The 20,248-nt window shown below is 35.3% G+C and overlaps 1 protein-coding gene across 2 annotated transcripts in view; it reads right to left on the reverse strand.

Moving 5' to 3' along the window:
- SMARCAD1 (SNF2 related chromatin remodeling ATPase with DExD box 1) overlaps positions 1-20,248 on the reverse strand; it is a 102,502-nt gene that overhangs the window by 64,293 nt on the left and 17,961 nt on the right. For both annotated transcript variants that reach the window (XM_037046095.1, XM_037046094.1), the window contains 3 exons: positions 17,941-18,118; positions 10,550-10,721; positions 6,805-6,871 (listed from right to left, as the gene is read on the reverse strand). In XM_037046095.1, the coding sequence (XP_036901990.1) occupies positions 6,805-6,871; positions 10,550-10,721; positions 17,941-18,118 (417 nt within the window). The remainder of the gene's footprint in view (positions 1-6,804; positions 6,872-10,549; positions 10,722-17,940; positions 18,119-20,248) is intronic.

Below are 20,248 nucleotides of genomic sequence, written 5' to 3' on the forward strand. Positions count from 1 at the left end.
GGCCAAAAGGCTTATCCAAGGCACATCATATTAAAGGTGTCAAAAGCTCATGACAAAAAAAAAAAAAAAACCCTCTCAAGGCAGCCACGTAAGATTGTAACCTATAAAGGAAACCCCATTAATTTATCTCTTTTATTTTTATATTTAGCAGAAACTTTAAAAGCCACAAGTGGAATCAAGTATTCAAAATATTGAAAGAGAGTAATCACCAGTCAAGAATATACCTAGAAAAATTATCCTTTAGATACAAAGGAGAAATAAAGGCTTTTCCAGACAAATAAAAGCTGACGGAATTTACCACAAGATCTACACTGTAAGAAATGTTACAAAAAAGTCTATTCTACCTGAAACAAAAATACAAAAGGATGTTAATTCATTCAACACATGAACACAATATATGCTTACAGTTATTTGTATCTTCTTCAATTTCTTTCTTCAGTGTTCTATATTTTTCCAAGTATAGGTCTTTTACCTCTTTGGTTAAATTTCTTCCTATGCATTACTTTATTTATTTGGGGGGGTGTTGTTGCAAAAGTAAATGGGATTGTTTTCTTAGTTTCTCTTTCTGATAGTTCATTTTTGGTATATAAAAATGCCATCAACTTCTGAATATTGACTTTATATTCCGCTATTACCCAAAGCAAACCAGATTCGATGTAATTCCCATTAAGATACCAATGGCATATTTCACAGATCTCAAAAAAATATTCCAAAAATTTATCTGGAACAAAAAAAAAAGACCCTGGAAACCTTCAGCAATCATGAAAAAAAAACCAACAAAGTAGGAAGGATCACAATACCTGATATAAGAATTGAACAGAACAGTGAGCCCAGAAATAAACTCATGTCTCTATGATCAATTAATATTTGATAAAGGGGGCAGAAGCAGACTGGGAGATCTGGAATGATACATGTCAAAAAATGAAACTAGACTACCAACTTACACCATACACCAGAGTAAACTCAAAATTGATAAAAGACTTATACATAAGTCGTGATACCATAAAAGTCTAGTGGAAAACATAAATTTCAGATATTCCCCATACCAATATTTTTTAGCCAATGTATCTCCTAGGGCAAGGGAAATAAAGGAAAAAAACAAATGGCATTACATCAAATTAAAAAACTTTTGTACAGCTAAAGAAATCATAACCAAAACAAAAAGAGAATTGATTGTATGGGAGAACGTATTTGCCAATGACACATCAGACAAGGGTTTGATCTCCAAAATATATAAAGAACTCATAAGACTCATCACCAGGAAGACAAAAAATCCAACTGAAAAACAGGAAAAGGCCTGAACCGACAATTCTCCAAGAAGGACATAGTGTTGGCCCAAAGACATACTAAAAATAAAAAGCTCAACATCACTAGCCCTCAGAGAGATAGCAACTAAAACTACAATGACATACCACTTCACATGAGTCAGAATGGCTATCAAAAACAATCAACAAAATAGACTGTCGAGGATGTGGAGAAAAGGAACCCTAGCGCACTGTACGGAATAGGCACGAAAAGCCCAAAAGATGGCGCAAGAAGAACTCAAAGTTCCAGAGCCAGTAACTCTCAGCGACCGAGAAATTGCCAGCCTCTCAGAAGCCCAATTTAAGACACTATTTATCAGGATGCTCACAGAATTGGTAGACTACAGTCACAAATTAGAGGAACATATGAAGGCTAAACTAACTGAAATGAGGGGAGATGTCCAGGAAACCAATAGCGATGGAAAGGAAACTGGGACTCAAATCAATGGAATGGACCAGAAGGAAGAACTGAACATCCCACCAGAAAGGAATGAAGAAATGAGAATTCAAAAAAATGAGGAGAGGCTTAGGAACCTCCAGGACATCTTTAAACGTTCCAACATCCGGATTATAGGGGTACCAGAAGGGGGAAAGAAACAGCCACAAGTGGAAAACTTATTTGAACAAATAATAAAGGAGAACTTCCCCAGTCTGGCAAAGGAAATAGACTTCCAGGAAGTCCAGGAAGCTCAGAGAGTGTCAAAGAAGTTGGACCCAAGAAGGAACACACCAAGGCACATCATAATTACATTAGCCAAGATTAAAATGAAGGAGAGAATCTTAGAAGCAGCAAGACATAAGGGGACAGTCACCTACAAAGGAGTACCCATCAGACTGTCAGCTGATTTCTCAAAAGAGACCTTACAGGCAAGAAGGGGCTGGAAAGAAGTATTCCAAGTCATGAAATCCAAAGACCTACAGCCAAGATTGCTTTATCCAGCAAAACTTTCATTTAGAATGGAAGGACAGATAAAGTGCTTCTCAGATAAGGTCAAGTTCAAGGAGTTCATCATCACCAATCCCTTATTCTATGAAATGCTAAAGGGACTTATATAAGAAAAAGAAGATGAAAAATATAAACAGTGAAAGGACAGCAAGCTCACAGTTATTAACAACCATACCTAAAACAAAAGCAAACCAAAAGGACAGCTAGATCAGGAGTGGAAGCATAGAAATGAAGAACACATGGAGGGTTAGCAACAGGGGGGTGGGAGGAGGAGAAGGGGGGAGAAGGCACAGAAAATAGCATAGATGGTAGGTAGAAAATAGGGGGAGGGCGAGAATAGTGGGGGAAATATAGAATCCAAAGAACTTGAGACACGTGGTTATAAACTAAGGGGGGAGAATGGTGGGGGAGGGAGTGCGCGGGTGGAAGGGAATGAAGGGGGGGAATAGAACAACTGTAATGGTATAATTAATAAAATATATTTAAAAAAAAGAAATGTATAGCATTACAGGCCTCCCTCAAGAAACAAGAGAAAACTCAAATAAACAAGCTTCTGTGAAGTTAAAGAATTTGAAAAGGAACAAATGAAGCCCAAAGTCAGTAGCAGTAAATGATAAAAATCAAAGCAGAAATAGACAAAATAAAAACAACAACAAAATAATAATAGAAAAAATTAATGCAACAAAGAGCTGGTTCTTTGAAAGATGAATAAAACTGACAAACTCTGTCTAAACTCACTAAGAAAAAGAGAGAAAAAATTCAAATAAGCTTAGAAATGAAAGAGAAGTTACAATGGACACCAATGAAACCCAAAGAACTATATAAAATTACTATGAAAGGGTATACACCACCAAATATGATAACCTAAGAAGTGGATAAATGCTTACAAATATATCACCCCCCTAGACTGAACCATGAAGAAATGAAAAACCTAAACAGACCGGTCAATGGTAAGAACATTGAAACAGTCATCAAAAACTTTCCCTAAAACACAAAAGTCAAGGACCAGATGGCTCACTAGTGAATTCTACCACTCATGTAAGATGTAACACCTATCCTTCCCAAACACACCAAAAACTGAAAAAGAGGGAATACTTCCTAACTCATTTTATGACCCCAATATTACCCTGACATCAAGACCTGGCAAGGACAACACACACACTCACAAAATATCACTAAAGAACACAGATGCAAGAATCCTAAACAACACTAGCGAACTGAATAGAATAAAGCATTAAAAAAAATAATACATCACAACTAAGGGAGGTTCTTTCCACACTAAGATGGCTCAACATGTGCAAATCGATCAATGTGGCATACCACATTAATAAAGATAAAAGTCGTATGATCATCTCAACAGATACAGAAAAATGCATTTGACAAGGTACAACATCCATTTATGATTAAAACACTCAGTAAAATGGTTATAGAAGGAAAGTAGCTCAACATAACGAAGGCCTTATGACAACCCCTAACCTAACATCACACTCAATGCTGACAGCTTTTCCTCTAAGATTAGGAGCAAGAGAAGGATGCAAACTCTCACCACTGTTATTCAGCAGTGAGTACTTGAAGTCCTAGTAAGAGCAATCAGGCAAGAGAAAGAAGTAAAAGGCATCCAAATTGAGAATGGACAAGTAAACTCACTTTTTTGGATGGCATGATTCTATATGTGGAAGTCCCGAAAGACTGCACCAAAAGACTTAGAAACAATAAATAAAAACAGTAAAACTGCAAGATACAAAAATCAAAGTATACATATCTGCTGCATTCCTGTACACTAACAATAAAATATCAAAAAGAAATAAAAATCTCATCTGCAATTGCAACATAAATGACAACATACCTAGGAATAAACAAGAGAGTTAAGAACCTAAACACTGAAAACTACAAGAAAGTGTTGAAAGAAACTGAAGACACAAAGGAAAGCTATCCCATGTTCATGGATTAGAAAAATCAACATAGTTATAATGGCCATATCACCTAAAGCAACATATAAATTTAATTAGTGAAATCCCCATCAAAATCCAAATGGCAATTTTTAAAGAAATAGAAGGAAAAAAACATCCAATTTGCATGGAAGCACAAAAGAGCCTGAATGGCTAAAGCAATCTTGAGAAAAGAAAATACAGCCAGATGTGTCACACTCTCTGACTTTAAACTATACTACAATACAGCAAGGTATTAACAGAAAGAGATTTGCATATCAATGGAACAGAACTGGGCACCCAGAAATAAACTTGTACATATATAGGCAACTAATTTTGACAAAAGAAGCAAAAACATACCATGGAAAAAGGAAAAGCTCTGATAAATGTGTTGGGAAAATTAGAAAGCTACATGCAGAAGAATGAAACTAGATTTCTATTTGACATCATCCACAAAATTAACTCAAAATACATTAAAAACTTAAATATAAGACCTGAAGAAATAAAATACACAGAAAAACAACACAGGTACTAAATTTACGGACCTTGCTCTCAAGAGAGATTTTTATGAACTTCACCCCAAATGCCAGAGAAGTAAAAGAAACAATAAATGAATGTGATTGCATCAAACTAAAAAGCTATGTTAGTAAGAGAAACTGTCAACAAAAAAGCAACTAACCAATGAATGGGAGAAGGTATCTGCAAACAAGACCTCAATAAGGGACTAATATCCAAAATATATTTAAAAACCTCATATAACTACAATAAAAAAATCCAATTAAAAATTGGACAAAGGAGCTGAATTGACACCTCTCCTTAAGAAGATACTCAATGCCCAACAGATAAATGCAAAGAAGCCCAAATTCGAAAGTTTATGAGGGAAATGCAAATCAAAACCACAGTATGTTAAACACATCACAACTGTTGGAATAGCTCTACTATTGAGCCTTAGCTGGTGTGGCTCAGTGGACTGAGCACCCAACTGCAAAGCAAAAGGTTGCTGGTTTGATTTCCAGTCAGAGTACATGTCTGGGTTGTGGGCCAAATCCCCAGTAGGGGGCATGTGAGAGGCAACCACATACTGATGTTTCCCTCCCTCCCTCCCTCCCTCCCTCCCTCCCTCCCTTCTCTTTCTAGAGGAGAAGGGAGATTTTTGTTTATTTAAAATAAATAAATAAAATCTTTAAAAAAAGAATAGCTATTATCAATATGACTAGAAATAGTAAGTATTGGGGAGAATACGAAAGAACCCTCATAAACTGCTGGTGGGAATGTAAATTGGTATAGCCACTATGAAAAACATTGAAAGTTCCTCCAAAAAATAATAAAAAATAGAGCTAATATATGATCTAATAATCCCTCTTCTGGTAATCTACTGAAAATTTTATAACATTTATTTGTAAAGACATATATGCCTCTATGTTTTTTGCAGCATTATTCACAGTGGCCAAGACGTGGGAAGAACCCAAGTGTCCTTCCATGAACAGGTAGATAAAGACATGGACATATACGGGTATACTGCACAATAGACTACTACTAATCAGCCATAAAAAGGAGGAGATATTGCCATTTTCCACAACATGAATGGGTCTTTAGAGTATCTGCTCTCTCAAGTGAATTTAGATGAAAAAGGACAAAAACTGTATGATTTTACTCATATGTGGGATATAAAACAAAAAGTAACAAATGAACAAACAAAACAAATTCAGACACAGACAATGCTATGGCAGCTAACAGAGGGTAAAGGCTATAAAGGTATATGGCATCCAAAGGAGAGTCTACTTGGGGGGGTAACCACACAATGTAGCACACACATGATGTATTACAGAACGGTGCACTTGAAACTTATATGTTATTAACAAATGTTACCCAAATAAATTTAATTTAAAAAATGCAAACCAATAGTGCAATTACATTTCATAACCTAGTGTATGTGTGTTGTACAGTGGTTATGGATAAGCACTGAAAAAGCTGAAAATGATACAAAGCAAATTTCGGTGTGCTTAATGGAGCATGGGTTTCCCTTCTTCAACACTTTTTGGGTAGTGAGATTACAGTACTTGTTTGGTATGTACAAGTTTTAAAAAAATCAAGATAGCATTTGCTTAAAAAATTGCTTTATATTACAAGTTCTTTCAAATCCATTGATTTTGTATCCCAAGCCTGGAACACAGCATAAACAGTTACTAAATGAAGGAATGCTGATTACCAACTAGGACTTTCCACAAGATATTATGTTCCTACCGACTCAGACTTGTAGACCTGTAAATAAAATCACAAATGCAATTAGAAAGGACACTTAGGAAAAAATATATATACCTTTCAAACTTCACTGTTACGAGATTTGATCTGTAGAAAAGAAGAAAAATTACTAATGAAAAGCCACCTCTTCCCTTTTTTGAGGGGGTAGGGGGGTTAGACTCAGCCTAGAAAACTGGGTTCCCAAGTAGCTGTATGACCACAGGTTACGTCACTTCTTGATCTAAAAAAAGCTTTAGTTATTAATACCTCGTAAAATTCCTATAAGAATTCATGCAGGAACTTGGTAAATTACAGAGCAATACTGAAAATGCAAAGACGACAGTGTGTCATAAAACAGTATCACTTGATACTAGGTCAGGCGTACCTGCATCACCAAACATCAGCAAGGCGGCAGCAATTGCTCCATCCATTGTGCTGGTTGATTCAATCAACTGACAGAATGAGAAAAGATTGATACTTTTAAAATAACACGAAGAATTATTTTAGTTATCAAAATATTAAAGAACAAATATATTAGCTATATATAAGGTCAGAAAACATGTATGTCATAGTTTTAAGTTCAACGAGTCCTACGATAAATTTTCAGGAACCCTGGTTTATACAGAGGTCTGAACTTATCTAAGTGTATCTTAAAATGTATCAAATTTACTCATTATCACTACAAAGGAAAAATGAAAACCTAGTCATATACAGCATATTCAATGTTTCTATTATTTTAATTACAGTTGTGCATTGGAGCCTCAAAAACTTTCCATTTACGTTTCCAGACACTGACTGTGTAGGGAAGGGTAGAAATAGGAAGTGTGTGTGGGGGGAAGACCAACAGACATTTACATTATTCCCTTTTAACTGACATTTAACAGTGGATCTTGGCATGCCATAATTCTGCAGCCATTTAAAAAAAATCCCATATTTCCTAAGATGACTGGGATAAGGGGCTCCTTGCTTTTAAATTGTTTGAATTTGTTCAAAATATTATATAATTAACACTTTAATACAATATTTTTATACTGTTCTGTTAACATTCTGGACCTCAAAAGAAACTAAATATCCTCTATTTTTCTCTTGCCAATGTCTCCTATATTTTCAATGGGTTATTTATTTTTTTAAAGATTTTATTTATTTATTTATAGACAGAAGGGAAGGGGGAGAGAGGGAAACATCGATGTGAGAGAATCATCTGCTGCCTGCCTCTGGTACATGGCCTGCCCAGAGACTGAACTCACAACCCAGGCATGTGCCCTGACTGGGAATAGAACTGGCAACCTTTCACTTTGCAGGATGATGCCCAACCAACTGAGCCACACTGCTCAGAGATCAATGGGTTATTTATTCTAAAAAGTTCTTATGTTTTAAAGTAAGTTATTTTTGTACTAAATCAATTGGGCTCCAATCAAATGATAATGCTGCCTCCTATATTAATTTTATTAATCTTGGATCCTTACATATCCTGTACAGCCCCTCCTCCTTTTTAGAAATAGCCAAGGCATATTCTTAACAAGTCTAAAACTAAATTTGTATTTTGTAACCTGAATTCTTTTATATGGGTCTAAAGCCTTTGAAAAGTAATACATAAGTGTTACCTTTAAAGCTCTTGAAATGGTAGGTATCACTTGAAATCCAGATTACCTTAAGAGAGTACTCTGTTTTGGAGTGAAAGATATGTTAAATTCCAAAACTTTCTGATCAATGAAACATACAAATCGATCCTGTGTCCCAAGCCTATTTTCCAACTGTAATCATAAAATTAGACATAAGTATTTCTACAGAAAAAAATCCCCCTGAATACGTAAAAAGCTAAAAAGTATTTTTAACTGAGATTGGTTTCTTTGAATATTTTAGAAGTCTGTGTTTATGCTGTAGGAAGCTCTTCCCAACACTGTAAGTAGACTGTGTATCTACTATACTAATGGCTATATTTCTTTTCTTCTAGAAAAGGAATTTCGTTTTATTCTAGAGGAAAAAAAATCACACCAGGCATACACTCAACACTAAAACGTACTTTGGCTAACACTAAGAATGTATCAAAATGATATGAGGGGGGAAAAAGATAAAAAAGGTTCATGCTAAAAATAACAGGAAGTTGACCCCAGCTGGTGTGGCTCAGCTGGTTGGGCGGTTGTCCCACAAATAGCAAGGTCGATGGTTCACTTCCTGGTTAGGGCGCATGCCCGAATTGCAGGTTCAGTCCCTGGTCAAGGTGTGTAAGGGGTGGATATTTTTTTCCTTCTCTTTCTAACCCCTTTCCCCCTCTATCTAAAATCAAAGAAAAAGAGGAAAGGAGAGAGGGAGGGAAATGGGGAGAGGGAGAGAAAAGAAAAGAAAGGGAAGGGAGGAAGAAATTTATAAATTAAAAAAAAAACAAACAACAGGAAATAGGAATAATTTATACTTAAGAGTCCAAACTAGCAGGTCCAGAACACCCTCATAGTTCAGACTTTTTTTTTTGCTTCCCCCAATGGTATTTTGTGTTTCTTTAGATACCATTAAAAAAGGGGAAAAGTACTGATAAATATGGATGAACTCTGAAACCTTATGCTAAAAGAAATGAGTCACAAAAGATTATTATTATATTAGCCCCACTATAAAATGTCCAGAATAGACCAATCTATAAATTCAGAGATTAGTGACTGCCTAGGGCTTGGGGAAAGAAATGGAGAGTGACTGCTAATGAGTACAAGGTTTCTTTTTGGAATGATTAAAATGCTCTAAAATTATAGTGATAGTTGTACAACACTGTAAATGTACTAAAATCCACTAAGTTATACAGTTTACATAGGCGATCGTTACTACATTTAAATTATGTTTCAATAAAGCTATTAAATTGATGATCAACAGTAAATTTAAAATCCATCCTTTTCACTTAATTTCAAGAATTAGAATGTCTGAGAAAAAATGGGCTATAACTGATCATCGCATGGCCATATCCTGCTGCAGCTAAGGAGCAGCTATTCATCTCAGAAAACGTGTATCCTATATGGTATGCTAGTGCCCACCATCATACCAAGAGCTACCCCTTGTCATTACAAAAGTAAAAAAGCCTCTTGACATTTGTGAGTTCTTCGTGAGACTGGGGGGAGGTGTCCCCATTTTACACCATTCAAGCACACAAAAGTTCGTAAGTTATGTATGAAAGCTATTAAGGAAAACTTACATTACTACATTGTGTTGGCCAAAATGTCTGTTACATTTTTTCTGTATGATGGCTCTAGTAGTGCTTAGTTGTCTAACTTCTTTTGAAACAATTTTGTTAGATTGTATTGTGACAGCTGTCATATCAGTATGCATTTAAAAGAACTTATCAAAATTGATAAATTTTTGTGCAGCCATTTCAATATTGAAGATGGAAGAAAACATGCAACATTTTTAGCATACTATGCTTTTTTTTTTTCAGGAAAGGTAAAAACACAACTGAAACACACAAAAAGATTTATGCAGTATATGGAGAAGGTGCTGTGACTGATAGAACCTATCAAAAATGATTTGCAGCCCTGGCTGGCGTAGCTCAGTGGATTGAGCGCGGGCCTGCGAACCACACGATCGTGGTTTGATTCCCAGTCAGGGCACATGCCTGGGTTGCAGGCCAGTTCTCAGCAGGGGACTCACAAGAGGCAACCATACATTGATATTTCTCTCCTTCCCTTCCCCTCTAAATATAAATAAATAAAATCTTTTAAAAAAATGATTTGCAAAGTTTCTTGGTACTACTGACATTTTGGGCAAATATTTCTTTGCTGTGGGGCTGTCTTATACATTGGAAGGTGTTTAGCAACACCCCTGGCCTCTACCCACTACAAGCCAATAGCGGGAGAGAGCCAACATACCCAAAATATCCAAATCAATAAAGTAAGTGGTAAACATGAAAAATACGTCTTTTATTGTATGGAAAAAATGTAATGGAGTTTTTTGCCAACCTAATATTAACCTTACCTATTAATAAGATCTTCAAGTAAATCTCTGGCATTTTCCTTAATTATTTCATAAAAGTTAGTAATTATCTTAAAACATAAAATATCTTTATAAAAATGACTAAATATGCACTAGATACAGGAGAGATTTTAATCATCATTATAGCTACAATAACAAGTTACTAAGAAAAAGGTTAAAACCTTAAGTAAATCATTGTCACTTCTTTGTGGGAATAGTTCCTTCAAGGTCTGAAGTTTAGCATCTTTAAGGTCTTCTAATTCCGAAAGGTCTTCCATTTCTGAAATATCATCATTATTTCTACCTGCCATGGTAGGAAGGCCTTGGGACTCTTCATCCTCAGAGGGCTCAGAACTAAAAATATTTTCAGAGAAAAAAATTTAATGTATTGTTAATGTTATTTCATTATAACAATGTATATTGTGTATATGAAATACAGCATATCTGCAGTTGTTTTAATATTAAAAGAAATCTGTATCTGTTGTCAAAGATTAAAACAACTTTTCTTCACATCGAAATGTTTACATATATAAATCTACATTCCCAAAATCTGCATACTCCAAAAGCATCACAAATTATCCAAGCTGGGATGAAAAAGAACAAAAAATATCTGGCATTTATTTCAAGACACATACATTTATTGCATGTCCGCTTCTCTTTCCTACTCTTCCTTACCTACACTCTGAATATAAGATGAGTGTTCTCATGTTGCTCCTGAGAAACTGTAAAGACTATACAACAAATACAAAGAATAAAGAATTTTCATAGCCTGGGTGATTAGAATTGAAGTGTTAAAAAAGGAATGGTCCATCAACATCAATCTCTGCCATAAACAAAAAACTTTTTTGGAACCAAATATTTCTTTAGCAGACAAAGAACATTTATTCCATGTGGGGATTTATCCTATAACAACTACATTTAATCTTGTTCCATTTCAGTTTATATGTTTAGCCTTTATCTTTACATAAAGATATCTGGGGCCAAATTTTACTCACATATCTGTCTCTCCCACCCCCTGAAAAAAAATCTCATTTTGAAATTTTGGTTTTCTACTATGGCAGCCATTCTGGAGATCAGAGAATGCAGACTTTGCTATGCAGCTAGTTCTATTTTTGGACAGCTCTCTTTAAGACACATACCCAGGATCTGTATCTCAGTAATTTCTCTATGCCTATTAGAGCGCTGGCAGGAACATGTATTTTAAACTTCTAGGTTGACTTCCTGAACTTCGATCCGAGAAACTGCTCTAAGGTAACAAGACAAAAATCAATCTCTTCCTCTGTCACCATGCCTGTCTTGCAACATTTGAAGACAATTACATTTGTCTCCCTTTCCATCACACCCAGACTTCTCATCCCTGATGTACTCAACTCTGGATTCTCACTTGCCTCACTATGTTCATGCTTCTTATCTGATTCTGTCTCCTAGTTTATTGAGAAAATAAAAAGCATTCAGGTTTGAATACTTTCACAGTTTCTGCCCTGGACAACCCTTTTCAAAGGACCTTACTCTTCTGCATGACAACCTAAAACTGGTGATTTAGGTTCAAGACCATTTAGTGGGACAAACTCATATGTCTCTTGATGAGTAAGTAATCATGCTGATGACGAATTTGATCATGCCTTGAATTTAATGTCCAGTTCACAGGAAACACAAGTGATAGAGAAATAAATTCAAGACCATCATGAGGAAACAACAGCAAAAACCTATTTTCTCTAAAATAGTTAAAATTCTTAAAAAAGAAGAGATGAGGTAAGTGGACTGTTTGCAGTTAAAGAGTCACAACCTCTAAAGGCAGTGACATTCCTTGTTGGGATCCTGGTTTGAAAAAATAGCTATAAAACATATGAAATCTGAATATAAACTGGGAATGACAGCAGAGAATTATTCATTGATAACAGTATTGGTTTTTTGGGAGGAGAGTGATGTATAGCCAAGTATTAAAGGAAGAAACATTGGGATATCTGTAATCTACTTTATTTTATTGTTCTTTACTTTAATATGTCAGCCAATAATAATCAGACATTTTCAACAGGTGTGCTGCAAGAATTTTTAAAACATGCAATAGATGACTATTTAGTCAGGGGCACTAACCTCTTTTCCCTTAGGCTGTTCAGAATAAAATTATTATAATAGCCAACAACAGCCTTCTGGTATAAATTAATCAAAATTACACCTATTTTTTTTGTCATATCGGCAAAATATATATTTTTTGGTGTGCTCCAGAATTTTAGTATTTTATGTGCTGTGAGAATAAAGTTGAAAACTGCTGATAATAATAGATGAAACAAACCAAAAAAGGTTAGTTGTTAAATCTAGGCGGTAGATATATGGATGTACACTATATATTACTGTTTGCCTGTAGCTTTAATAATCATTAAAAAATAATCTACAAGAACAGGTGACCTTACTTTGTGTTCTTTTATCTGGTCTCCGATAAAGCTATTCCCTTCTGTTGAAGGCAAAATCCACTCTCAGTGCTAAGGTACTCTAGGCCTTTCTACTTCCTACCAGGACCCTGTAACTATGCTATCCTCTCTCCCCAATTTTTCTCTCTCCCTAAGCTCTTCTTCCCAAGTCTGCAATATGCTGAAGGCTGCATTGATTAATTCAATGACTTTGATGTGCCAGAAGTTCTAGACACCGTGAACATAGTAGTGAAACAAGCAAATTCTCCCTTCCTTCACAAATTTTATAAGACTGATTTTCTACGTTCTCATTTCCTATATATTTGTCAACTCTCTATTTTATATCTTTTATCTCATCACTTTGGTGAAATTGTTTGTAAGGGTGTTAATACCCTCTAAAATGTTGAATGGGATAAAAACCTTTTATTATCTATTCCTCTGGTTCCATATACTGTTGACAAATCTCTTTGAAAGTCGGGTCCCACCCCACCCCTACCATCACCCCACAGGTTGTCCAACATTATTACCTCTGATTTTCTCATTACCTCTCCGCCTGTGTTCTCAAAAATTATCCAAGGCTTTTCGTCTTTCATCCATTTTCTTAATTTGTGGGTGTTACCTAGATTCTATCTGCATTTCCTCCATGCCTATTTAATGCTTCCTGGGAGATTTTATCAACTGCCAGAGTTTCTGACTGTTGTCTACCTCAGTGTCTCATAAAAGGGGAGAGATTCTGACCTCAGGAGACATTTGGCAAGATCTGAGATCATTTTAATTTCTTGACGACAGAGGTGCTACTGGCATCTAATAGGTACAGGGCAGAGATTCTGCTGTACATTCTATCATGTATAGCATAGTCCCTCAACCAGAGAATTACGTGACCCAAGCTGTCAACAGGGTAAAGGTTAAGAAGAGACCCTGATAACCGAATGATTCATACATGAGTACTAATCATAACTATGAAGTATTCACACAATGCAGTACTACAGAGCTGTGAAAAAGAACAAGGATTTCTACAAATTTATATGATTTCCAGGATAGTATACTACTAAGTGAATAAAATAAAGAACATATGAATATATACATGGATGTATGTAGGTATGTACATAGTCTATTTTTCATGGAAGAATTAAGAAGGAAAAAAGATATTAAAGAAAAACATCCTATATACAGTTTTGATTTGGGGGGACCTTGTTAATATTTTAAATATTCCAAAGTAAAAAATTTTTAAAAGGACACAGGAAAAACCCTGAAAGGGATATGAACAAAAATTAATAGACTGACCTATATTTCAAATGAATAACGCAGAAATAGTGTAAATAACCTAGGTACTATGATAATTTACCCTCAATATAAAGACAAAATAAAACTTATAAACAAATCTTGAACACTATCTAGTGGGCCTAATTGCCAAGTGGTACGATTACAGCAATTCTAAAACTATTTTATGTATATGGGACAACTGTGCCCGTTAGTAAACATACTGATACTGGAGGAAGCCAGAGTTCTCACTGTCAGAGAAGGAAATCTAGGGAAGACAAGAAACAGCCTTATAGTGGTAGATTAGAATTGAAGGTATCATGAGAGACTCATGATTTAAAAACACAAAAAAACATCTCTCATACATTCTCCCTCTTCCTCGTATTTCCTAGCCCATTCTGCTGAAAGGGCAATGACATAACCTCACCTCACTCAAGCAAGGAAAGAATACACCTGCTCCCCCCATTGGCAAATACCATTCCCTTCTAAAAGGTATCACTTGGAGAAATGGTAAATTCTGATGTTAGACCTAGAGCAGGGATAGTACAAGTCTTGTGTCAGAAGGGACAGGCTCAAAAAATGATAGAAACCTCTCAAAACTATAGCCTTCCTGAAGAGGCCCTCACCTAACAAAACTGAGCAATGTGAACATCATAATGAATTATGACAGTAATGGGTATTAACCCATCGAACAAGTAAGTATCTATGATTCCATGTTCTTATTGAATGTACTATATAAAAAATGAATAGGGAGAAATGAGAAAAATCTTCTTTACAAAATACCAAATAAAGGGGGTGGCCTAGGATGGGAATAAAAGACAGAAAACTGTACTTGAATATAATTAAATTAAAAAATAACAAATAAAATATAAGTTCTAGAAAGTGAGTTAGAAGAACATCATTTTGCAACTATCATTATAATAACCTATTCAAGCAAGAATTGCCAGAAATGCTAAAACTACTGAAAGCCTGATAGGAAACAGAATCATTACTTGGATTAAAGTATCTCCCCATAGATTATTTAATCATTAGAAAGGGGGAAATGGCAACAATATAGAGGAAACCCAACAGGTTTCTGAATTGTTAAAGTTCATTTCACCAACAATGGCTGGTATCAATGTACCACCTAACATGACACACTAAAAGGGACACAAATCATTTATATAGTATTTCTGTCACTTAAATTTAATTATGAGGAAACATCAGGTGCATACAAATTCAGATATCCTAAAAAACAACAACAACAACAACAACAAAAACAAAAACAAAAAACAAAAAAAACCCTGACCTGTTATCTTCAGAGGTCAGTATGGTAAAAAATGAAAGAAGGCCAAGAAACCATTTCAGAGTAAACGAGATTAAAGGGAAGTGACAAACTAAATCCAACATATAATACTGGGGCAGGATGGGGGTGGGGGGGATTACTATTAAAGTACTACTCAAAATATGGTCCAAAGATTGACTGCTAGCCCTTGGACTCCAACTGTTATCTGTCCATGAGTAGACAAGGAATTTACATCAGAAGGCCAAATAACTATAGTCGTAAGCATATTGCTTAGTCTAGAAGATATATATACATATTATTACAAAATTTCCTTGGTGAAAAATCAGTACATTGTTTACAAACTAGTAATTTTGAGTAGCAATACTACAAAGAACATTACTGAGATTAACTGATAAAATTTAAACATGGACTATGTACTTAGGTAACATTATCATACCAATGTTAATTGGTAGTTCTGAATTTGAAATCGTACTTTTGTAATGTAAGAGAATGACATTATTCTTAGCAGATAAATGTGAATATAAAGGGTTCAATAATAATTCTAATTATTACTTATGAAGGTAAAAATGCAAATACGGAGAAATGGGCAAGTCTTAGTTTATAATGTTGAAACTTTTCAGTAAGTTAAAAATTTTTTCAAAATAAACAGTAAAAACTGGGGGTAGGGCTAATATGTTTATTTTCAAGATTAACCATGCAGAATGAACTTGTTATTTCAGAGTGAATTTCAGGATAAAGGCATGTTCATCAGTTTATATACAAAAAGTTCATTTTTAAAGGAAATCCTTATCATCAGCAGTGGGCAGTCCTAATCTCTTGCTCCTCCTTGTAAAACTTTCTTCACATAGTTTCTGATCACACAACCTTTTGACTTTTCCCTTAACTCCAGGACTGTTCCTTCTTAAAACCTCTTGTAAGTTTCTTCCCATCTCCTGGTTACTAAAAGCTGGAGTTCAACCAGGAGATCTCTTTTCCTGCTACAGTAGTGTCCCTTGGTGATTTCATTTAATCATATGGCTTTAAATATTAAATCTATATTCTGGAAAGAAATTTGACCTGGGGTGGTGAACATACAATATAGGGTAGAGACGAAGTACTGTCGAACTGTGCACCTGAAACCTGTATAATTTTAACTGGGGCCACCCCTTTAAACTCAATAAAAAGGAAAGGCATCTACATTCTGCAACTCCTAAAATTAGGTACGTAACCTAGATCTTTCCCCTTCACTCCAATGTCATATCTCCACTTATGTCTTAAGAGTCTGCTCAATTACAGCATATTCAAGACTGAATCTTTGCTTCGAAAGGAAGACACTCCAAAGTGTCTTCTTATCTTAGTCAATGCTAACTCCATCCTTATAGTTGCTCAGGTCAAAAATCTTCTCATCATCCTTGACTTCTTTGTATCCTATCCTACATGCAATAAATCCTCTCTGCTCTACCTTCAAAGTATAAGCAGAATCTCACTACTCTTCATCATTTCCACAAGTATTAGCCAGGTCTAAGCCTCCATAATTTTTTGCCTGGATTATTAAAACAATATTTATGCTTCTACTACTGCTGTCTTACAGCCTCAAAGCTCTTTTAAACATACATCAGATAATTTTACTCCTTCTCATTCAGAGTAAAAGTCAAATAGCTTATGGGTTTTAACATTGATCAAGCTCTTCCGCTACTCCACTCCTTACTTGGTAACCTCAGCACATACATTCTGTATTATTTGCCCCCCACTTCCCTCAAAAATGCCACATATAAAACTACTTCAGGGTCATTGAACAGGTGATTCCCAATGCCTGAAATAACATTCTCTGCTTCCGTTTCCACATGGTTCACTTTCTTCTCCTCTTCAGGTCTTCACTCAATCATCATCTTCTCAATGAAGCCTTTTACTAACTGTGCTCCTAAGAAACCATGCACCACCTTGACTGGTGTAGTTCAGTGGGTTAGGCACTGTTCTGCCAACCAAAAAGTTGCCGATTCCATTCTCAGTCGGGGCACATGACTGGGTTTTAGGCCAGAGCCCAGGCTGGGGCCATGTGAGAGGCAACTGACTGGTGTTTCTCTCTCTCTCTCTTCCTCCCTTCCCCTCTTTCTAAAAATAAATAAAATAAATAAAATCTTTAAAAAGGAAACCATGTACCTACCCCTGGCCCTGAACTCCCTATTTCCTTCCCCTTTTGCCCACAGTATCTATTATTTGACATAAAGCATTTTTTCATGTTTTAAAAATTAAAGATAATTTTTAATTACCTTTCCACCTGACTACAATAGATACTCTGTGCTACCCCACAGAATGTGCCCCAAAATCTTAAAATGACCTGCCTCTGGGACTAAAAAACAAGTCATAAGGCAATTATAAATGAACAATGGTCTCTGTTAAAATATTTTTTTTTGTCTATGGAGAGTTAAAAAAAATCTGCTCACTAATCTTACAGAAAATAACTGCTATCCAGAAACACATATACACACAACCTCTCTACATTTCTAAGTTAGGAAAAAAATAACAAAGATACAGTAGAAAAATGTTTTAAAAAAAGGGAAAACATTTAAGCACTTTTTTCTCAAAAAAAAATCCAAAAACCCTTACATAGGCAAATCTAATAAATCTTTAAGCTACTTACACTATAATCACTGTGTCTTTGTTGAATTTTGTTTCTTGAACTGTATTGGAACAGTTTGGAGAAACAACATCTTCACTATCAGAGGACAAATCAATATACTGTATTCCTCCTTCATTCTTGAAATATGATATACCTGGTTTTCTTTCATTTACCGTAGTTTCCGGAACACTAGAATCTTCTGTAAAAGAAAACAAGAGAAAGGCATTTTGAGCAACTTGAAAATAATTAGAATCATGTGCTATATATCTCAACTTCATTCACTGTTTCCATTCTAAAACCAAAACTTCATACCACTTTTTAAAAGAAAAAATTACTATTCAACCAGATCTAGTATTAAATGGTTTTCCATTTCACATGTTATTTATTAGCAAGTCCCCAGTGAAAACTGTAAAACTGAGGTTTGTTTCATATTTCAACCCTTTTCTCTGTGCTTCTATTGCTAGTTCAGTTCTTACCTAACAGAACACAGACACTAGAGACCAGAAGACTTGAATTTCAATCCTGTCTCTCAGCCAAGTTACTTAACCAGGGGTGTCTAACCTGACACCCATGGGCCACATGATCCTAGGATGGCCATAAATGAGGCCCACCACAAAATTGTAAGTTTACCTAAAACAGATTTTTTTGTGATTATGTGTCACAGTGTATTTAATGGGTGGCCTGAGACAACTCTTCTTGCAGTGACCCAGAGACACCAAAAGGGTGGATGCCCCTGGCTAAGCCTAAGTGTCCTCCCATGTAAACTAGAGAAGCTTAATAATCACAGGGCTAATTTACATATAAAATAAGATGATATTTATTAAGCATTTAGTTCAGTATTTGGCAAATAGCCACTATCCAATAAACATTATGTCTTATGTAATGGTTGTGTTATGGGCTGAATTATGTTCCCTTGAAATTCGTATGATGAAATTCCAAAACTCAGTACCACAGCAGATAATGCATTTGGAGATAGGGCCTTTAAAGAGATAAGTAATTAAAATGAGGCCATTAGGGTGGGGGCCCTAACATAACATGATTGATGTGCTTATTAGGAACAGACACTAAAGATATGCTTGCATGGAGGAAAGGCCACGAGGTTAGAGCAAGAAGGTGGCCATCTGCAAGCCCCAAAAGCTACCAAACCTGCCAACACTTTGATTTCAGGCTTCTCACCTCCAGACCCAGAGGAAAATAAATGTCTACTGATTAAGCCACCCAGTCTGTAATATTTTGTTGCAGCAGCCCTCACAAACTAAAGAATGTTTGCATCATCTGTCTCTCCACAACAGGTAAGTATTCTACCAAGGTCTCCTTTCTCCAAGGGCTTATTTATTCTTCCTTCCTTCTCCCAGCAAAACCACTATTCCCCCTTATATATTGGAGGAAGAGATCAGATTTGAGAAATTCACATTAAAGTAAAAGTAGCTGGTTTCTTGGTCTAATGAATGTATTTTAAAAAACAATGACCGATAACTCTTTAGTTCAAAAGTGTTAATTTAAAAAACAACAGCTACCTGTTAGGGAATCATACAACTGAAACCTGCATATTTTGTTAACCAGTTATCACCCCTATAAATTCAATAAAAAAGAAAAACATTGCTACCATTACCTACATTCTAGGTGAATTTCAAGTTCTAAAGTGAAACATTTTTAATCCTCACAATAATCCCTAAGGCACACATTATACCACCATTTCATATACACTCCCAAATTAAGAGAAAGCAACTTGTTCAGTCATACAGAAAAAAGCAGATCTGAAAATCCAAGACTGAAAGCCTAAATCCTTAATACTCTAAGACTCTTGGCCTTCCCAGAGGGCAATTAACATTTCTTTACTTCTTACAATGAAGTCCTACTATCACTATTAAAAAGCAAATCCTACTTTCCCAAAACAACAATTTGATAAACACTGAGTGGCGCCCTAGGTTAGGAACTCCTCATTGGAACAAACCATAACTGTGTTAAAACTGACAAAAATATAAAGACTTTTATAAATTCTGGTAATTATGTATAATAAAATTACAGTCCAATTCCTATAAAATAACTATAAAGGTACTATGGATTCTGCTTTCACAAAGTGTTCATGGTATATCACAAATCATAATAACACTATAAATTTAGATCTTTAATGTATCAAATATTTGACCTAAAGCTAATGCATATCATCTGAACACTTCAATGACAGTGTCCTGCTTTCTTATATTTTAAAAGAGCTTATGACAAAATGATTTGGATTATCTTATTTTCTTTAAAAGTCCCTTTATATATAATGAAGAATAAATAATCTGCCCTGGCTCCTGTTCCTCAGTGGATTGAGTGCAGGCCT

Source organism: Sturnira hondurensis, unplaced genomic scaffold, assembly GCF_014824575.4.
Source record: "Sturnira hondurensis isolate 20B ecotype Veracruz unplaced genomic scaffold, ASM1482457v3 Scaffold0004998, whole genome shotgun sequence".
NCBI classification, from domain to species: domain Eukaryota; kingdom Metazoa; phylum Chordata; class Mammalia; order Chiroptera; family Phyllostomidae; genus Sturnira; species Sturnira hondurensis.